The 21752-nt window shown below is 36.9% G+C and overlaps 4 protein-coding genes across 6 annotated transcripts; 2 read left to right on the forward strand and 2 right to left on the reverse strand.

Annotated features, from left to right (window-relative positions):
- The first annotated feature begins 3565 nt into the window (after window positions 1-3565).
- LOC114818277 (putative core-2/I-branching enzyme) lies at window positions 3566-5002 on the forward strand. Its single transcript, NM_001317537.2, has one exon. The coding sequence runs from the start codon at window positions 3639-3641 to the stop codon at window positions 4788-4790; it is 1152 nt and encodes a 383-aa protein (NP_001304466.2). The 5' UTR covers window positions 3566-3638; the 3' UTR covers window positions 4791-5002.
- A 156-nt stretch (window positions 5003-5158) lies between these two features.
- Window positions 5159-8921, forward strand: LOC100802405 (uncharacterized). 2 transcript variants are annotated; one of them, XM_041007154.1, is made up of 8 exons: window positions 5159-5593; window positions 6739-6822; window positions 6964-7019; window positions 7297-7404; window positions 7907-7928; window positions 8015-8098; window positions 8302-8337; window positions 8423-8921. In XM_041007154.1, exons 1-8 carry the CDS (start codon window positions 5396-5398, stop codon window positions 8501-8503), a joined length of 669 nt encoding a protein of 222 aa, XP_040863088.1. In that variant the 5' UTR covers window positions 5159-5395; the 3' UTR covers window positions 8504-8921. The 2 variants fall into 2 exon arrangements, with proteins under 2 accessions (XP_040863088.1, XP_040863089.1); XM_041007155.1 differs by having other exon boundaries at window positions 8453-8921.
- A 336-nt stretch (window positions 8922-9257) lies between these two features.
- Window positions 9258-13388, reverse strand: LOC100802924 (pentatricopeptide repeat-containing protein At1g10270). Its single transcript, XM_006592585.4, has 2 exons — window positions 10789-13388; window positions 9258-9762 (listed from the first exon to the last, which is right to left on the reverse strand). Exons 1-2 carry the CDS (start codon window positions 13153-13155, stop codon window positions 9757-9759), a joined length of 2373 nt encoding a protein of 790 aa, XP_006592648.1. The 5' UTR covers window positions 13156-13388; the 3' UTR covers window positions 9258-9756.
- A 393-nt stretch (window positions 13389-13781) lies between these two features.
- LOC100526994 (uncharacterized) lies at window positions 13782-20517 on the reverse strand. 2 transcript variants are annotated; one of them, XM_006592586.3, is made up of 14 exons: window positions 20251-20517; window positions 19712-19831; window positions 19278-19337; window positions 19080-19181; window positions 17263-17346; window positions 17066-17184; window positions 16855-16956; window positions 16598-16714; window positions 15737-15802; window positions 15549-15615; window positions 14765-14818; window positions 14588-14677; window positions 14342-14377; window positions 13782-14256 (listed from the first exon to the last, which is right to left on the reverse strand). In XM_006592586.3, the coding sequence occupies exons 1-14, from the start codon at window positions 20272-20274 to the stop codon at window positions 14140-14142; spliced, it is 1158 nt and encodes a 385-aa protein (XP_006592649.1). In that variant the 5' UTR covers window positions 20275-20517; the 3' UTR covers window positions 13782-14139. The 2 variants fall into 2 exon arrangements, with proteins under 2 accessions (XP_006592649.1, XP_006592650.1); XM_006592587.3 differs by lacking the exon at window positions 19712-19831 and having other exon boundaries at window positions 20251-20452.
- Between the last annotated feature and the right edge of the window lie 1235 nt (window positions 20518-21752).

The following is a 21752-nucleotide window of genomic DNA, read 5'->3' on the forward strand; positions in this document are numbered from 1 at the left end:
GGTTGAATATATAGGCGGAGAATTTGACGTCTGGGAGGATATATCTGCAGATTGCCTGAATGCATTTATCTTATATGATCTGGTGAAAGCTTGTAAGAAGTATAACAATATAGGAGATTGTTTTTGGTTGATTGATAAAGACTTAGATTTTAATCATGGGTTAAGGAGTTATACAACTGATGGAGATATATTACACTTAGTTAGGGATGCTTTTGAAAATGAGAACGAGATAAATGTTTATTTTCATCATGAAGTAGATATCCAATTTTAGAAGAAGTCCCACAGATGTTGTACTTGGAATGTGATTCAATTCCAGAAGCTGTTGAGAATGAGGATAACTTAGATGATGTACCTGTTGCTGGCCATGAGGAAGGTAGGTTTTAATTCATGTGTACTTGGTCCAACATGATTACCATAATTAATTAATATGATTAATTTTTACTTGATCACCACTATTGCAGATTTTGGTGGTGGAGAGAGAGGTTGGTGCTGGTGAGCATGTTGGTGCTAGAGAGCAGAGAGATGGTGATGGTGAAGAGAGAGATGTTGGTGGTAGTGAGGAGGAAAAGGAAGTTGACAGTGATGAGTGGTTTACAAATTTCTCTTGTATAATGAATGAAGTTGAAGTTGAAGTTGAGACAGATGGTTATCATTCAGAGGAGCTTATTAAAATCCTCATTAGTAGTGATGATGAAGATGAGGATGTTGAAGTTTAACCTCAATATAATCAAAGTACTGGGGTTGGTGAACAGAAGTAGGAATTAGGGATGAAGTTTGGTACTCTGGATGAATTTAAATCTGCCTTGAGGGAGTATAGCATATTGACGTGCAAGGAGTTGTTCAAGTGGAAGAAGAATGATAAACAGAGGGCTAGAGCAAAATGCAAGAAGGCATCTTGTGATTGGGAGATCTACTGTGCAAAGAATGAAGTTAGAAACTCTTTTCAGATAAAGTCATTTAAGCATAATCATAATTGCTGCAAAGAAGTGAACAACAAACAAGCAAATAGACAGTGGGTGGTGAGTCAACTTGAGGGCAAACTCAGAATGCAGCCAACCCTTAAATGTGTTGAAGCTTTGGATTATTTCAAGTAAGAGTTTGGAGTGCACATTGAAGTTACAAAGATGTGGAGAGCCATAAAAGAAGCAAGGCAACTAGTGGAAGGGAATGGGAGGAAACAATATGCCAAAGTATTTGATTATGCACATGAGTTGTTGAGGACAATCCTGAATCAATAGTTAAGATCAACACAGTGCCAAGTCCAGAAGGTCCACCACAATTTCAGAGGCTATATATTTGTCTTGCTGGCTGTAAGAAGGGGTTTGTTGCTGGATGTAGACCATTCATAGGTCTAGATGGATGTTTCCTAAAGAGTGCATTTGGAGGAAACTTGCTCTCTGTTGTTGGGGTTGATGGCAATAATCACATCTTTGTTATTGTTTATGCTGTGGTGGACATTGAGAACAAAGACAATTGTAAATGGTTTTTAACTTTGTTGCATGAAGATCTTGGGGATTACATACAGAATGGGTGGAATGTCATGAGTGGTTGTCAATAGAGGCTTATAACAAGACATACCAACATTTTATTGAACCAGTCCAAGGACCACAATATTTGGCCAGACACAGTATACACATCCTGTTCCCACCACATAAAAGGGTCCAAAGAGGAAGGCCTAAGAAAAATAGAAGTAGATCTGTAGATGAGGACAATGTCACAGGACATAGGCTAAAGAGGAAATTGGCTGACTTTACATGTGGAAGGTGTGGCCAAACAAATCATAACATCAGAAGCTGTAAAAAATATTGGAGTTCCTATTATGCCAAAGAAATATGTTGCACCACCAACTTCAAATGAGGATGACCACCTACTATCTTAAGATGAATAAGCTTTGAATGAGGCTGAAGAAGCTGCTGCTCATGTTCAACAAGATCCTGTGGAGATTAATTTATCTCAACCTCATTTGTCACAAGATAGTGACATGGAGTTGATGGTAAATATTTGTCACAACAAAGTATTTTTATCTCAACCTAATTTGTTGCAGCACTCCATTTTTATATATTACAATTATTGATGTTTGGCATTTGCATGTAGGTCCCTGTCACTATTGTTCCACCAATAGCAAGGAATAAGCTAACCATAACAAGAGACAAACAAAGGAAGGTTGCTGATAAAGATGATGCAGTATAAAGAAAACTGAAGACCCATTCTTTGTTGCATTTTGAAGGTTGCTGATGAAGAAAACTGAAGACCCATTTTTTGTTGCATTTTGATATTAGGATGTGTAGTTGTATATTTTGAAAGCTTTACTGGTATGTGAAATGATGTAAACATTATGGCTTGCTGAACAATTGCTTCTAACTATCATGCTTTGGGTTGTCAAACATTATGTGAAATTGATTTAATGTCATGTTTCTTCTCTTTCTTTTATAAATTATACACTGTGTTGGATTTGGAGTTGGAGTAGGACCACCTAGTTTAGTGCTACTTCAATAACTTCAAAAAGCTATACAACAACAAATTATATTTAATAAATGCAAATTTCAGCAACAAATTTCACTAACAAATTATATTTAATTGAAATGGGTAATTGACAGTAGCAACAAATTACTTCCTACTACAAATTCTTCAGCAAAACAACAATTACAATATCAAAAGATGCTATTACACATTTTGCCTAAAATACATTCTCCCTAAAACTAACATTACAATTAAAAATGAAAAACCTAACAACACAATATTTGTTAAATTTCTCATTTTCTTTTGCAAAGCTTCAATTTGTAGCCTCAAATCAGCCACTACCATTACTTCTCTTGAGACAAAAAACGAATTAGAAAGTTGGTTTTCTTCTTCAACTCATTGAAAAAATTGACAGTTATCTGAGTTTGTTTGGGGCAATGCACAAGTATAGAATAACCTTTCTGGGTTCCTCCTTGTTCTTGCAGTTCGAATAGCTGCACGTCTTTCATGGTGGCATTGTCGAATGAAACTACCAGAAAATGCACAACAACTGCCACTTGCTGACATGGAGAAATCAAGTGAATAAGCAGCAGCGAGTGAGCGTCAAAGGAGAAGAAGAAGCGACTCAGCGTGAGAAACCAATAGCTTCGTAAGCCCTACTTTATTTAGGGAAGAAGAAGAAGCAACCTTGCGTGAGAGAAGATTTATAAATGCAGACCACCTCAATGCCACAATGGACCATCTACGTGACACTGAATTGCTACCTATGCACCTCACTAACACGATCACCTGAAAATTAACGACAAAGACTATTTTGCAAAAATAATGTAAAGTTAGAGACTATTTTGAATTAAAATTTAAGTCAGAAACGAATATATAAACTGGTTACAATCTCAGGAACTAAATTGTTTATTAGCTCCTTAAAAATATATAAGGATTATAAATAGAATGAAAATGTAAGAAAAGGTGTAGAATATTATTATTAAATGAAATTGAGGAATAGGGGCTAGGGTCGAGGTGGCAGATCGCACGGTTGAAGAAAAGCGAGAAAAGGAAGGGGGAATGAAAAAGAAAAAGAGAAGAGATGTAGGCGATCGGGAGAGGCGTCTGTGGAATGTGGAAATTGATCTGCGGCGGTGTTGGAAAACAGAAAGAGAGAGAGAGTTGGATTGGATGCCATGGGTCGGAGGGAGAAAGATCAAGATCAAGATCGAGGATCAGGAGGAGAGAAGCACGCTGGGCTTCTGAGATTGGCCCAACTCGTAACATTTCTGGTGGTGTTTGCGGGAGGAGTGGTGATTGGTCTGACAACAAGCTCTCACATCAATAGCCAGAATTTGATATCGCAGCCGTACCAGTACATATCAGTGCGTAACGTTCCATCTCCATCTGAGAATGATGAGCTTGAGAGCTTCCTTCATCCCCTTAACCTGTCCCACAGGTTTTCCGACGAGGAACTGTTCTGGAGGGCTTCTCTTATGCCGAAGAAAGAATCGTACCCTTACGCCAGAGTCCCCAAGGTGGCCTTCATGTTCCTCACCAGGGGTCCCCTTCCCATGTTGCCCCTCTGGGAGCGTTTCTTCCACGGCCACTCCTCTCTCTTCAGCATCTACATCCATGCCCCTCCCCGCTACACTCTCAACATCTCCCACTCTTCCCCTTTCTACCTCCGCAACATCCCTAGCCAGGATGTTTCTTGGGGTACCTTTACCCTCGCCGATGCCGAGAGGCGCCTTTTAGCCAATGCCCTTCTCGACTTCTCCAATGAACGCTTTCTTCTCCTCTCCGAGACTTGCATCCCTGTCTACGACTTCCCTACTGTTTACCGTTATCTCACTCATTCCTCCCTCAGCTTTGTTGAATCTTATGATGAACCTACTCGTTATGGCCGCGGTCGCTACAGTCGCCACATGCTTCCTCATATTCATCTTCGACACTGGCGCAAGGGCTCTCAGTGGTTTGAACTCAACCGTTCTCTCGCTGTTTATATTGTCTCCGACACCAAATATTACTCCCTTTTCCGCAAATACTGTAAGCCTGCTTGCTACCCTGATGAACATTACATCCCTACCTTCCTCCACATGTTCCATGGTTCGCTTAATTCTAACAGAACTGTCACTTGGGTTGACTGGTCAATGCTGGGCCCTCATCCTGCAACCTTTGGGAGAGCTAATATAACTGCTGCTTTTTTACAGTCTATTAGGAACAATGGTTCCCTTTGTCCATATAATTCAGAGATGACGTCCATTTGCTACCTCTTTGCTCGCAAGTTTGATCCAAGTGCACTCGAGCCCTTGCTTAACCTTTCTTCAGAAGTCATGAACTTTTGAACTATTTTTTTTTTTTTTTTTAGTGTACAACTAGGAGACTTGATTTTTTTTACTTATTTTTTCGGTCTCTACATTTTGGTAGAGAATTTAACAACTTCACTACAAAATCATTTTGCATTGTAACATCTGTACAGATGTTGTTAGAGATTTTTGTGTTCTCTGCTAGAGAATAGCATATCAATATCAATAAACAATACAATTGAATATGTTTTTCAACACTATGGGTCACTATTCATTCATTCAGTGTTTCTCAATTGTGCCTTTTTCTATTCATTGGAAATGGCATGATGCTGTATGGAGCAGAGACTCACCTAGACTGAGGATGAGTATCGAAGAAGAATCATTTTAAAATTTCAATTCAGATTCAGTCAATTATCAAGTGTTCTCTCTTCTTCTCTGAACTTCTCTATTGCATGTTTTCTTTGCCTTCTTGTTGGGTGGTGGGGGGGTTTTGTTGAATTGATGGTACTGGAAATTGATGGTGTTTGTGATGATGTTGGGTGTGTGGGCCGTTGAAGGAAGTGGTCAGATGTGTTAGAGGTGTAGACACGTTGTGGTCAAAGATTTGCTGGTGGGTTTCATGGAAGATTTGCCAGTGGGGTTTCATGGGTCTGCATATTTCATCGAAGATTCGTAGTGGAATCTTGAACTGGGTGGTAAGTGTAAGCTGCCAGATGGTAAGTGTAAGCTGCCGGATGGTATTTGTACATTTGAGCATTGGAAGTGAGGCAGTGCCTGAAGGAATTATTGCTAGAATATCTAACTTGGAAATGCAGCCCTTATGGGACTCTGGTAAAGATAATGTATGTGAAATGTGTGCTTAATTCTACTCCTTCACTTATTCTATAGAAATTCACTTAAGACTCTTATAGTGTTAATCTTATGCATCACAAAATAAAATGTTGCTAATCAACTGTACAATTATTTTTATTTTTAAAATGTGCTTTCCCGTTCTGGGAGAATGGTAGTGTGCACAATGATGAGGTGTTGCTGAAAGAAAATGATGACTTGCATGTTGTGAACAATTGTATTTGTTTTGTAAATTGCCAGATTGTGCAGATCAGACTAGAGGATAACAGTAACTTGCTACGTTAGGTGGAATAGTTTGTTATTTTCTTATGCCTTAAAAAAACATAAATCTTGCTCTCAGAAAATGTTTATGTATAAGATTATGAGTAGCATGATGAATTCAAAAGAAAGGAGCATAGTATTGTGGCTATATTACTGGTATCTAATATCTATATGGTATGACTACTGGTGGGTAGAATTACAATGAATGAACAATAAAGACTGAAACGAAAAAAGACAACACATGGTATTCAAGAGACCCTGCACTCTATGTCACTGTCCTCTACTTATTCCCTGCCTCTCTCTTCACTCAATCCCCTGTCTTATAGGCATACAAGTCAAGTTTCCCTCTTGATTCCCTTGATTGCCTTTCATGTGATCATTTACATTAAGCATTTGGCTCTCTTTGATTGCCTCTCTTTGTTCTTTCCTAATATAAATAAACTTTAGTAACATATGGTTGCTTAACAAAGATCCACTGATTAAAAGGGTCTAGCTTAGGAAATAAGAGGAATACTAGGGGATTAGGACCCAATTCTGTTAATGACAGAAGAACTGCTTGTATTCTTCAATCAATCAGTAATTAAAGGGAATAAGGGGAGTTCGTTTGAGTCAGTTGAGGGTTGCGAGAAGGAAGTTGGCCTTGGAAGGGAGAGCTCTTGAATACCTGGGAGTTAGAACATCATGTCATTTGGGATCTCTGGTTTTGCATCATACTGATACTGATCAGAGTGGTTTCTGTAATAAATATCTGTTGCTCTACCTATTTCTGATCTGGATCTATTAGTAAAAATCCTGCTAATTTTATAGGTTGATTATGTCTACTTTATTAATTTTATTTCTATGCATCACTTTTTCAATTTTTATTTTTGGGCTACAGAGTATTTTAAAGCGCCCATTGAACTTGTTGGCTATGACAGTAGGACTTAAGCAGAAAGAAATTGTCGACAAAATTGTTGAAAAGGTGATTATTTATTCACTGATACAATTTGGCTTTGATCTAATACTCACTATATCTGCTGACTCATATTGCTGATGGTGGTTCTTGTCAAGTGACTTTGTTGTGATTCTTTTTCACCATGATGGTTTTGTGGATGGATGGAAGAGTTCAGCTTGGAGTAGTTGTGTCGTACTTGTATCTGCTATCAATCAAACAAAATGGTATAATCTATTGAGTGAATTTGTTTTCCTTAATTTTAGTAACCTATTCTGAAGATTAAATTCATGGATAACTACCGAGTGAAATAGTGCTATATGATGGCATAGGTGGTTTGCGAAGCGGTTTTTGCATCCAGACATAGTTGCTGAATACATTTATGTATTTCTTTGGGATGAGGACCTTCTTGTTGATAATTTTGAGACAAAAATTTCATAACCTATTCTGAAGATTAAATTCGTGAATAATTATTGAGTGAAATAGTGCTATATGATGGCATAGGTGGTTTGTGAAACGGTTTTTGCATCCAGACATAGTTGCTGAATACATTTACGTATTTCTTTGGGATGAGGACCTCCTTGTTCTTGTTGATAATATTGACACCAAAAGGTAAGCCTTTTTTTCTTTTTTATTTTTTTATTTTATAAAATTTCTCAGGGAGACTTGGATAAATTTAGAGGTCTAAGTTGACTATATTAGATGAAAAGTGGCAAATTCTTTTTCTTTTTTTGTTTATGGCGATTAGTTTATGCCTCGTGTATGACCTGTTGATTATTTGGTAGGTATTTATCTATTGTTATAGAAGAGGCAAGTGAGATATCGCAGCCATATTATTTATAATGATGAAGTTAGAATCGAATAATTACTCAATCCCTTGATTATAGGGATGAGATAATCTGATATCAAAACTGATACAAATAAAAATAGTAACTAAACAAGAATGATAATAACGGAAAGATATAAACAAATTTGATAATAACAGAAAGATATAAATCAGATTTGAATCTCAACAGAATTCAGCATGATTTCTTCTTTTGTGATTATGTATTCATATTCATGTAATAATCTTTCGGTCTACAAAATGACTTAATCCATGCCTGGGACAGGACAGGCAGCTTGGCTATTGTGCACAGGTAACTTGCTTGCACCACAAGAACCTATTCATTTTTTACCAAATCCTTCCAATGTGGTTGTTATTCATCTCTCGACAATATTTCAGGGTGATTGCATGAGAAATATTGGTGTGGTTTATTCTGAGTACATAGTTCATCTGGGTCCTCTTGGGGACTCAATTGGCAACGAGGCAAGTGATTTTCATTTCTACATGCAGTGTAACTTGAAGATAATGGTCGCATAAAGATTTGTTATGCTTGTAGTAATGCACTACTATCAACTTTAAAATGTTTGAATTAAATCTCATTTGTTTGCAGGTCCAGGTAAATATAACTGTGTTTTGATTTTACAGAGTCTAATTATTAATAAAGGGTTTTGTCCTTTGGGTTGCAGGTGCAATCAGACTCCCCAGGAGATAATAGAGCTAAAGTAAGTAACATAGGATAATGTAGATTTATGCACCTTTAGCTCCAATTCTCAACCTTATTTGACAAAGCAATATACTACCATGCAGTCAAGTATGCAGTCATACATTGGAATGCAGGTTTTCGGTAAAAGGTGGAAAGATGCAGCAGGGAGACAAATGTTGGATTGATTCACATGAACAGGCAAACAAGACGAGTCATTAGTGTATTTTGTGAGGCTTTAACTGATCAAAATCCAAGTACAGTGTCCATGTTCATAATCAGCGTTTCTGATTGACACATGTCACATGGCATCCGATTTTGGTTTGTAGTCTTAGTGCTTTTGATTTGATATCTCAGGTGTGGGAACTCGTAAGTGTTTGCAGAACATTGCTTCCTTTACCATCATTTTACTTTCGGTTTGTCATCAAGCTATTCATTTCCTTAAATATTGGTGTACATAGGGTGGTATAGAGTTGTTTATATGGCAGCAGAAAAATGCGAGGCATAGATTTTTTTCATCCGTGAAGGTCAATGTAAATCGGTTGCTTGTATGAATCAATCTAAAATTTTCTCGGCTCCAATTAGCTCTACACCTTATTCTTGGTATATCTGTCTGCTGTTATCGGATACAACATTCAGTTGATCTTTTACTTTTTTTGGACAACACATTTCTTTGAATGATTATTTTTGTGCCTTGTGAATCGTGGATGCATCACAAGATAAAATAAAAAATGGCTGTTAGAGAAATGACATTGGTGTATTGAGCATTATTAACTAGCAGTTACACGTGGTTAAAATCATTCATCATTTTTCAAGAATCAAGAAAGGCAGAATTGCAATCATGTCAACATGAGAAGAGAAACAAATATTAGTTAAAGAAATTAATTAGACAGACAGACAATAAGAGCTTATAAATTAAGGTAGACTTAGATAAAAAGACACTCGGCAAGGACCATCTTTTAATCATAAAAAGAATCTCTAGTCCAATCTGTACACTGGATTGTCACAAAAACACCTATTTTAAGTTCTAACTCTCGCTTTAAAGCAAGTACAAAACTGATAAAAATAATAATTGTAATGCCAATTTCGTACATACTACAGACCCACAAGTACCAAAAATGAATTACAAAGTGCATGTGCTGTCATGGAAATACTAATTGAAGTTTGATGGTTAATATAATTTTATAATATTTCCCCCATAGTCTGAAAGTCCATGGAGGTAACTATTTCCTCTTTCTATCATCCAGCTTTCCTCTTTTGGGCTTGCATGTCTGAAGTTGAAAATGCCCCATTTTCTTTAGATCAAAATGGTTTTGCGTTTCCCAACAGTCACGAAATAAATATTAGGGAAAAGGACTATATTTTCACTTCCTCAAGTGCAGGCAGCAGGGGATTGACAGTTGTCATATAGTGTACCATGAGCAAAACCAAACGCTTGTGCCTAGGACTTCCAAACAGAGCCAAAAATTATAAAAATAAAAATAACAATGAGATCAAATAGAGGGTTACGATCAAATCCAAAGGTAAAGCAATATTCATTTTAAGTACAATTTCAACTTTTTGAAAAAATCTGCCTTTTCCCATTCCCAGACATTATACATATCCATACAGGCATATACCTACCACACATACACATCCATATCCTTATGCTATAGGGTAAACATATGTGCTACATGCATTTTAAAATCAATGTGCATAGGATCTGCGCCAAAGCTTTACAGTGGGTTTTGAGCCTCACAAATTCATAGTTAGTTCTCTATTGAGTAATGAAACTTCTCTATCTACAATAATGGATTCAGTTCAATTAGTCTAAACTTAGAAAAAACAAGGTCTAATGAGACAAAATAAAACAGCGGTATCAACGGCATTTTTTATGAGCCTGTGAAAAAAATGTCATCGTTCCTACAGAAGGTGTCACTGATTGAAGCAATGAGAGCAACAGAGGGAGAGGGCACAGTATTTTAAAATTCCACCTTGTTATAATGATTCCAAATTCTTACGAAATGTCGATTGCTGGTCAATTTAAAATTCAAATTCTAAAAAAAATATACACTACCTCCTTCAAACTCTTTTTTTCCAAATACAGCTCAAAAGTAATATCCAGTAGATAATCTAAATATAGGCTCTTAAAGGCCAAAAACTTAACATTTCTTTGAAGGTAATATGTGGAAGAATATCAATGGCAGTACAAAAAATATAAATATCCATGACTGATATTAGAGGTTGATTTATAAAAATAAATTAAAATGACATGTCATACAAGACCTGCATTACATGTTACGGACTAACATGTCAATGTAGATTCTTCCATCTTCATCTATAAACTCACAAATACCTAGTTGATTCCAAACGGCAGAAATTGGTGTTCACGAGACACTCAGGGTATCGCAATCATAGAGCAACTCTTCTCTGAATTCAAAAGAGAACCAGTAACATTAAGAATTGACTTGAAGCCCAAAAATTAAGCTGCTACCTGTTCAGGGACTTCTGATTGCTGTTGATGAGATTCCTCAAAGTGAGGAGGGGTTGATGATGATGGGTGATATGGTCCAGTCACCTGAGAAGATGGTCCTGCAGATATATGATATGGCGGTGACATTTTAGCTGATGCTCCATTCGAAGGAATAGACCATCCTGACATTGGAGGAGTTGGTCCAGCTAGTGGATGATGTTGTCCTGCCATTGGAGGAGACAACCCTGATGGCGGATACTGTCGTTCTGCCCATTGTTGGGGCCCACGTGGTGTTCCATAAGGCTGATGTCCTGCCATTTGAGGTGAAGGTCCAGATGGTGTATAATGCTGCGCTGTCATTTGCGGGGCTACCCTGCTCACGTGAGGATGATGTTCAGATGCATTAGGGTGGTAAGGCTGTCCTGTATTAGGTGACGATCCAGGATGAGGTCCAGTCATTGGAGGAGATAATCCCCATGAAGGTTGATGCATTCCTGTCATTTGAGAAGGCAGTGGCGGGCGTTGATGCTCAAACACTTGATGTGGAGCACCAGAAGGTGGATTATGTGCTGCTCCAGCCATTTGAGAAGGTGGATAACGTGCTCCTGTCATTTGAGGAGGAGGTGTTGGATGCTGCTGTGCTGCCATTCGTGTTGGAAACCCAGAAGGTGGGCTATGTGCTGCCCCTGCTGCCATTTGCGAGGGGGACCTGACCAGCGGTGGACAGTAAGCAGGTCTTGGTGGGGATGGACGAGGAGTGTATGCAAATCTGTTCATATCTAGCAGCCTCTCAATCTCGTCACCCCTCCCGGCTTTCTTGAAAACCTCAGTCACAAATTCCCGCAAGGAAGAAGTGACCCCAACACCATACCTCATAACCTCATCCAGCAGCTCTCGGCTTTTGTCCAACAAGCCATCAGCACAGAGTCCCTTGATTACAACCTCATAGCAAGTGGGGTCAGGTTTGGGATCCTTTTCTCCCATTTTACTCAAAATTTGAGCACAGTCAATGGCTTTACCATTCTTAATCAATTCATGAAACACGGTGTTACCAAAGGTAGCAACCACCCTGAGACCAGAATCAACCATTCTGTGGAAAATCCTGAGAGCATCATCGATCCTGTCCATTCTCAAGTAGACTTCAATCAAGGTCCTATGAGTGGGCACATCGGGGCTCAAAGATTTAGAGCAGAGTTCTTCGAACAAGGTCTCGGCTTGGGACAGCATCGCATTCTCACAAAACCTAGCAATGATATTGTTGTAGCCGGCAACATCCATGGCAAAGGGCTTAGAGTTAGGCTTGGATCCAACCTTCTTAAAAGTAGAAAGGGCAAGCTCAAAGTTTCCAAGCTTGAAGCAGTGATTGACCATAATATTAAAGGAGTCAGAGTTAACAGCCTGGAAATTGGGAGGGGTGTGATTGTCCAACATGTTATCAAAAAGAGACCAAGCCTCAGAGGTCTTGGAATGGTTAAGCAAGGCCTCCAACAGGACATTGCAGGTGGCAGGGGTCATCCGAAACTGGCGGTCCAACAAGGACCTGTAGGAGTCCATGGCATCCTTGTCCCTGCCCTTGCTGAAGAACCATTCCATAAAAGTGGCATTGACAACGCCATCATAGACGAGGCAACGCTCCTTGAGCTCGTCGAAGAGTTCGATGGCCTTGTCGAAATTGTCCAAATGGAGAAAGCCAGAAATGAGATTGTTGTAAACGAGGGAATCAGCACCGTGGCCCTTAGAGAGCATCTCGCGCAAGAGGTCCAGGGCTTCCGAAATGCGCTCAGAATGGATCAAACCTTTGGTGAGATGGCGATAGGTGACGGGGGAGGGGCTGAAGGGGGCGTTGGCGACCACGTGCCGATACACCTCAAGGGCCACGTCCACTCGGCCCTGGTCGCAGTGGGTGTTGATCACGTTGTTGTAGGACACGATGTTCGGGACGATGTTCGACTGCTTGAAGAAAAAGTGGAAGAGCGCAATGGCCTCCTCGTAGCGCCCTGAACGGTACATGGCGGCGATGATGGCGTTGCAGGTGAACACGGTCGGCCGTGTCACTGAGAACACCGAGTGCCGGGCGATGGCGGACGCCGCCTCCAGGTCGCCGGCGCGGATCAGGGACTGCACGCGGTTGTGGAGGCTCAGCCGAGGCCCCACCAACGCCGAGGTCGAGTCCGGGAGTCGAGGGGCGTTCGGGTCGCGCGGAGGGCCCTGCTGCGGCGGAGGTCGAATCGCGTTCAGGGGAGGCTCGATGCGCAGACGCCGCTTCCGTCGCCGCCGCTCGGCCGCGGCTTCTTCGGCGGATGAGAAGGCGTAGGAACGGGTTTGGGTCAGAGAGAACATGGGGCGGGCTACGGCCACGCGCCGGAGAAGCAGCCGGTAAACTGACATCTTGCTCCGCTAAACCCAAGAGTGAAGATTGCGTTGTGTTTCCCTGCTCCCACTCCAATGCGATATTAAACCCTACTTAACCCTTTCACATTTCCAACACTTTCATCGTCACATTTCAGCATCATCTCTCTTTCTAATTATTTTTAAGTTCACCAAATAATTAACCTAAGTCCTAAACAGCAACTAATGCCAAGACTGTTAGTGGAGTTAAAAATTCAGCTGGAGGCCCTCATTCTAACAAGACGTTTTGGATTTTAATCCTTTTACTATTTAAGAGTGTCATATTATATATATATATATATATATATATATATATATATATATATATATATATATATATATATATATATATATATAGCTTTTTTTTAATCGATAAATGTTAAATTTTGTTAATAGAAAGAAAATCAAACCCACAAATTTTCAACACACCTTATATCTCCGTGTAACAACTAGTTAATAATGCTCAATACAGCAATGTCATTCCTCTAACAGCCAATTTTAATTTTTTATCTTGTGCTGCAACCAAGATTCACAAGGCACAAAAATATTCAGTCGAGAAAATGTATTGTCCAAAAAAAAGTAAAGATCAATTCGAAAATTGTATCCGAAAACCGAAGACAAGGATATACCAAGAATAAGGTGTAAAGCTAATTGGATCCGAGAAAATTATAGATTATTTCATACAAGCAACCGCTTTACATTGACTTCACGGATGAAAAAAAAAATCTATGCCACACATTTTTCTGCTGCCATATAAACAACTCTATACCACCCTATGTACACCAATATTTAAGGAAATGAATGGCTTGATGACAAAACGAAAGTAAAATAATGGTAAAGGAAGCAATGTTCCTGCAAACTCTTACGAGATCCCACACCTGAGATATCAAATCAAAAGCTCTAACGAAGACTAGAAAACAAAAGCTGATTATGAACATGGACACTGTACTTGGATTTTGATCACTTAAAGCCTCACAAAATACACTAATGGCTTGTCTTGTTTGCCTGTTCATACGGATCAATCCAACATTTGTCTTTCTCTGCTGCATCTTTCCACCTTTTACCAAAAACCTGCATTTCAATGTATGACTGCATCCTAACCTGCGTGTAGTATATTCCTTTGTCAAATAAGGGCGAGAATTGGAACTAAAGGTGCATAAATCTACATTATCCTATGTTTACTTACTTTAGCTCTATTATCTCCTGGGGAGTCTGATGGCGCCTGCAACGCAAAGGACAAATCACAAAACCCTTATTAATACTTAGACTATAGTATAATCAAAACATAGTTATATTTACCTGAACCTGCAAAACAATTAGGTTTAATTCAAGCATTTTAAAGTTGGTAGCAGTGGATTACTACAAACATAACAAATCTTTATGCAACTATTATCCACTAGTTTCACTGCATGTAGAAATGAAAATCACTTGCCTCATTGCCATTTGAGCCCCCAAGAGTAGGCAGACCCAGATGAACTATGTACTCAGAATCAACCACACCAACATTTCTCATTCGATCTCCCTGAAATATTGTCAAGAGATGAATAACAACCACATTGGAAGGATTTGGTAAAAAAATGAATAGGCTGTTGTGGTGCATGCAAGTTACCTGTGCACAATAGCCAAGCTGCCTATCCAGGCCCCATGCATGGATTAAGTCATTCTGTAGATAGAAAGATGATTACATGAATATGAACATATGACCACAAAAGAAACCATGCTGAATTCAAAAATTGAACAAACCATACCAAACAAAATAATAGCAATGAATATCCAAGTTCCAACTATATATGAAAGTGAAACTGCATCACACCATATGGTTGACATTTGACAATACTAGTAATGTTGTATGAACAATAGAAATTTCTCTGTAACTATATATTTTTCCGATCAATAAACTGAGAGTAATGTCAAACTTAAATTTATGAATACAATTCTCAGGTCCAGATCATACCAGAAACTGAGTCAGGAAGAAGATGAATAACAGGAATTAGAACCTTAGGCGGTTACAAACCTAGCATGACAAGTTTTACCTTAGAAAAAACCATTCATTTTTTTTATGCAGAGAAAAAAAAAACATTCATTTATCCTAATCTACCAAAGAATGTTTTTTTTTTCTAAAATACATAATTTTAACAGCTCTACTTGAGAGACTTGGTCAGCTATTTTCCCACATGATTCAATCATAAAAAGTTGGAAATTTCTAAAAATAATTAAAAAATCTGTGATATCATGTTACATAATGTTCTCAAGCAGAAATAGTTATTCATGATTTTCATAAATAATAAAAAAAATCTGCAATGATGTCATATAATGTTCCCAAGCAGAAATAGGTCTTCATAATTTTCACAATATGATTCAATACCAAATTTACATAGTTTTAGTATCCATACCTGGATCAAATGCCATACACATTGCCAAGACTTCTTAGAAAACACTGGTGCCATCATTTCCACCCAACTGCAAAACAAACTCTTTCCATATTAAAATTATGAATCCCATTTAATAGCACAAATAATCAGCACAAATTAACAGCTGGAAAGAAAATAATACAAAACACACGGTGTTCAACTGTTTTTACCCAATGCAAGGAGGAGCAGTGCTTTTGTCATCACACCTTCCACTACCTTTTAATTTATAATACCTTCTGTATAAATAGCAAAAATAATATTAGCAATTTTTTGAGGAAAAAAACTATTTAATAGAAAATCTCCACTAGCATCTAGGCATGGGAATACAACCTCGGGTGAAATATTATTTAAGGGAACTGTAAATCAATTGAATTTATGAGACAAGCACATTACCGGTGTGTATTCAATTAAATACAGACAATTTTAGTACACATAAATTGACAATATATATAAGGCTAAATTTTGTGCAGTAACTTTTTCCTCACTATATTGTGAAATATAACCTGCAGAGTATCATGTTGGTTATATTGTAATAATTGAAGGTACGAACTCAATTAGGAGTGTGTATATGTAAACAACTCAATTAAGTATATATCCAATAAGTTTTTGAAATGAGAACTTATTCACAAGCTCAATTATGAAATTTACTGAAATAAGCTTTAAAAAGTTTATTTTGAGTTTTTTTATGAATTTAGTTGAAATAAGCTTTGGGGGGGATTATAGGAAGGTCATAAGAAAATAAGTTCTTCCAAAGGTCCCCTATATAAGGACAAATTTGTCCATCAATATCGGCAACATAAATAACAAGGGTAAGTTTTTGTTAGGTAAATTTTTTCCACAGAAGTACACTTTACAGAGATGCTGTGTTTCCGAGTATGCACATACATCTGAAATATAAGCCACAAAATGACAAGAAACTATGCAATATTCTAGTTCATTAATAGAGTACCATGTTGGCTGTATTTTAATAAAGGTATAAATTTACCACTGGAACACTGTTTATTGAAAAAGGTTGGGGAAATAAGGTCAACCTGTGCACTTTTGATACTGCTTTATGGACTGTCAGTGGATGATGTACTTCAGATTTGGTAGGATCCAGAGCTGGCTGTGATATCTCAAGTCCTTCTTCTTTAACAATAGATAAATACCTACCAAATATTCAACAAGTCATACATGAGGCATAAATTAATCACCCATAAACAAAAAAAGAATATACCCCTTTTCATCTAATATAGTCAACTAAGACCTCTAAATTTAGTATCATCCTAGTCTCCCATAGAAGGCTTACCTTTTTGGGTCAAAATTATCAACAAGAAGATCCTCATCCCAAAGAAATATATAATTGTATTCAGCAACTATGTCTGGATGCAAAAACCGCTTTGCAAACCACCTATGCCATCATATAGCACTATTTCACTCAATTATAATTATCCATGAGTTTAATCTTCAGAATAGGTTACTAAAATTAGGGAAAACAAATTCACTTGAGCTGATTATACCATTTTGTTTGATTGATAGCAGATACATGTATGGCACAACTGCTCCAGGCTAAACTCTTCCATCCATCCACAAAACCATCATAATGAAAAAGCATCACAACAAAACCACTTGACAAGAACTGCCATCAGCAATATGAGTCAGCAGGTATAATGAGTTTTAGATCAAAGCCAAATTGTATAAGTGAAGCAATAATCACCTTTTCAACAATTTTGTTGACTATTTCTTTCTGCTTAAGTCCTACTGCCATAGCCAACAAGTTCAATGGGCGTTTTAAAATTCTCTGTACCAAAAAAAAAATGAAAAGTGATGCATAGAAAGAAAATTAATAAAGTAGATATAACCAACCTATAAAATTAGCAGGATTTTAACTAATATATAGTGATAGATCTAGATCAGAAATAGGTAGAACAACAGATATTTATGACAGAAATCACTCTGATCAGTATCAGTGTGATGCAAAACCAGAGATCCTGAATGATACAATGGGGACTCTCTCCCTCTCTAACGCCCAGGTATTCAAGAGACCTGATTCTCTCCCTTCCAAGGCCAACTTCCTTCTCACAACCCTCAACTGATTCCAACTAACTCCCCTTATTCCCTTTAATTACTGAATAATGAATACAAGAAGTTATTATGTCATTAACAGAATCGGGTCCTAATCCCCTAGTATTCCTCTTATTTCCAAAGCCAGACCCTTTTAATCAGTGGGTCTTTGTTAGGCAACCACATATTACTGAAGTTTATTTATATTAGGAAAGAACAAAGAGAGGCAATCAAAGAGAATCAAATGCTTAATGTAGCTGATTGCATGAAAGGCAATCAAGGGAATCAAGAGGGAAACTTGACTTGTATGCCTATAGACGGGATCGAGAGAAGAGAGAGGCAGGGAATAAGCAGAGGACAATGACAGAGTGCAGGGTCTCTCGAATACAACAATGTGTTGTCTTTTTCGTTTGAGTCTTTATTGTTCATTCGTTGTGTTGGACTACAAGTGTTTGATAAAGTCTCACATCGGATAAAAATAGGAAGATTGAGCACCATTTAAGTGAAAGAAGGACCCATAAACTAGTACTCATACCATATAGATACCAGTAATATAGCTTCAGTACAATGTTCCTTTCTTTTGACTTCATCATGCTACTCATAATCTTATACATAAACATTTTCTGAGAGCAAGATATATATTTTTTATAGCATTAGCAAATAACAAACTATTCCACCTAATGTAGCAAGTCATTGTTATCCAGTAGTCTGATCTGCACAATCTGCCAATTTACAAAACAAATATAATTGTTCACAACGTGCAAGTTATAGGATTTGTACAGAACTTTGTATGTCTTGGATGACCACACTAAGCCTTTATTTAGATGAGCAAATAGAATCAGTATTGATTACGATTAGACTAATAATGAGGGTAATAAGAACTAAATCCCTAATTATTATCTAATCATAAATAAGAGAATAATATGTAATCTAACACAAATCATCATTTTTTCAGCAACCTCATGATCGTGCAGACTTCCATTCTCCCTGAAAGGGAATGCGCATTTTTTTATAAAACAAAGTAATTAAATGAGTGTAATATTCACCATTATAAGTAACACATTCTAGAAAATAAAGAAGCACCAAGAAGTAAGTTGGCATAAAAACATATGAACCTCCAGCTTTAATATCCTTTACTTAATGCAAAATCAAGTGCCAAAATCAACTTATGAAGCTATTTATTAATCATATTCCGACATGACCATACACCAATTTTTATATTATTAATATAAATACAATAGAAGTCAAAATATGAGGTTAAAATATTAATTGAACATATCAGTTTGCTGGTTCAAGATCAAACTCCAACTAACCATCTTTAGTAGAAACAAATTATTTCACAGATGGGTAGAATTGCACAGTTGATTAGCAACACTTTATTTTGTGAAGCTTAAGATTAACACTATAAGAATCTTAAGTGATTTCTATACAATAAATGAATGGGTAGAATTAAGCACACATTTCACATACATTATCTTTACCAGAGTCCCATAAGGGCCGCATTTCCAAGTTAGATGTTCTAGCAATAATTCCTTCAGGCAATGCCTCACTTCCAAAAGGCAAGCATTGTCTCTAGGGAAATAGAAAGAGGAAGAGAATTAGACATAGATCCAAAGTGGTATAATATACAAGCTATATAAAAAATAAAATTTCCCCAAAATAACAAACCTTGCACGCATTAAATTTTGAATGTGGCATTGTATGAATTAGCCCCCATCGTGCTAATCTCTGCATATATAATTAATACCCAAAAGTATATTTTCAAGTAATCAAAACTCAAATTTCAAATGCAGAAAAGAAAATGATTAACTAAAATTTAACAAAAGGTAAAAACTATCAAAGCCTAAAAGATGAGTGCTACCAACACTCTTTGCAAGCTCTTTCCCACAAGCTCTCTGTTGGGCAATTTTTATGTCAGAAATAGTAGTCATAAAGTGTGAATGCGGGCAACAGTTTGAAACATTATACCTTTCTAAATTCCCAGAGATATATTTCTTTTAAAGAAGTAAACATTGTAGTAGCAACATGATAACAAAATTCCTAATTTTCTAAGTAGTAATTTAAACTAAAAGTTGATGGGGATAAAAATACTAAATACATACTTGTTTGTATTCCTTTGCAAAGAATGCATTACCAACGAAATAAGCACCAGAAATCAATGAAACCAAGATGAGGACACTCCAAAGGAGCAACCTATTCTTTGGGTCTGGCAAGACAAAACCCTGGTTTGCAAAGACAAATGGGGAAATCATTACAGTTCAATAAACTAAAAACGACTTCTAAGAATGGTTATTATCAGATAATCCCATCCTGTGTAGTCACTCTATAATTACTCGGTCAACAGAGCAAAGAAATCACAAAATTTAATTAAAGTTTAGTTAATTTTGGTCATGCTGCAAGCAACATAAGAAGAATAAAAAGTAAAGCAAAGCAAAGATGAATCTCAGTTCTCAGTTCTCAACATAATTATCAACTGGAAATCGAAAAAAGAGTAGGTATCTGGGTGAAAATCAGCATAAAGAAAAACGAAGAAGAGAAAGGCAATAACTTGTCGGAAATGAAAAAGAAGTTTAAAGTTGACGGATTCATTCTAGCAAGCATGTTTGATGACATGACATGAGTGGTAAGAGAGGAAGCTTACAGTTACAGAACCGAAAGACTTCATTTCGTTCAACTTTGTCTTGTGAGCGAAAGAAAGCAGAAAGGGAGGATATAATAGTAACTTTTATGAAAGAAAAAGAAAAAGGAACAATTGGAAAGGAAGGAATAGGAGAAGAGAAAGTTGGTTGGAGAAAGAAAGGAAGACCGAATACGAATACGAATTACGAAACAAACAAACAAAGAATCAGTGTCATGTAAGAAACACTGCCTTTTGAAAGCAACGTTTCACTCAGGGTTAACATAGATAAAACTAAAACATTTTAATTTCAATTATTTTATTAAAGACTTTCAATTACAAGCAAAAAATAAATAAAATGTAATAATGTAACCTACTAATAAAATAATTGAAATTAAAATGTTTCATGGGTCCAATATCCATTATTGGTGGCAGACTTTAGGCAAGAGTTACATTACATTTCTTAATGAAAGAGAAAGAGAAAGAGAATAATAATGGATAAGAGCGACGTTGAATATCTAAATGTCTTTTAATATCCAGCGTTGAGTTTTAACTTTTAAGTTACAGCTTGCAAGCACGTTTGGAAAATCATTTAGGACAGCTTTATTATATTTTTTTTATTAAAACGATTTAAATAACTGCTATAAAAAATAGAAAATTAACTGTAAAAATCATCATAATATACACACATGTTTTTCAATAAAAAAAATTGTAACTCTGTTTGAAGAGTTGAGAATGTCATTTTCCTAGTTTGTAAACGCCCGCGTGTTACACGCAGCATGTTGCCAAAAAATCCCACGTGCTGTGTGTGCCTTGAGTCAATAATAGTCATTAGTCATATAACATGTTCCGCTTCCCCCCGCGTTCCAAGAACAACACATTTTCGCTGTAATTTCCCTTATAAAACAAAATAAAATTGTGTTTTTAAAGTTTCACGTCACTTTTCTTTATTAGTTTAGCACCAAGTTCTTATACATGTTTAAGTTAGTTTAAATGGATCAACAAAAAACTTCATAATTTTTATAATATGTAAATACATATTTATAATTTTTAAGCGTGGAGTCAATGACAGACCCAAATATAATTGAGGGGTGCAAATGTATTTCCTGACTTTGAAAAAATATAAGTATATACTTTTTATTGTGATCTTTTGTTGGCCTAAGTGAGAAGAAAAATCATTTGTTTGTTGTCATTTTGAGAGTAAGCGTGGAAAAAGTTTAGGCTTTGCATGAAGTCATTAAGAAAGTTCTTTTGTTTATGTGAGTTTGAGGTTAAGTGTGTGAAAATTGAGGCTTGTAATGGCATAGGAATAGACATCTAACCTTCTTTTTTATTGACATCCTCTAGATAGTATTCCTTTGTTTTCAAATAGTACTCGACCAATCAGAGGGGTGGAATACCTACAAAAGGTACTTCAATGCTCAAGTAAGGTTTCAATTAAGAGCAATAATAAGAACAAGCAGTGTTTTTATCTCGATATTTATGCAACTATTTATACATACCTTAGTGGGCCTTGGAACTATAGA

The sequence above is a fragment of the Glycine max genome, chromosome 12, assembly GCF_000004515.6.
Source record: "Glycine max cultivar Williams 82 chromosome 12, Glycine_max_v4.0, whole genome shotgun sequence".
Lineage (NCBI taxonomy): Eukaryota > Viridiplantae > Streptophyta > Magnoliopsida > Fabales > Fabaceae > Glycine > Glycine max.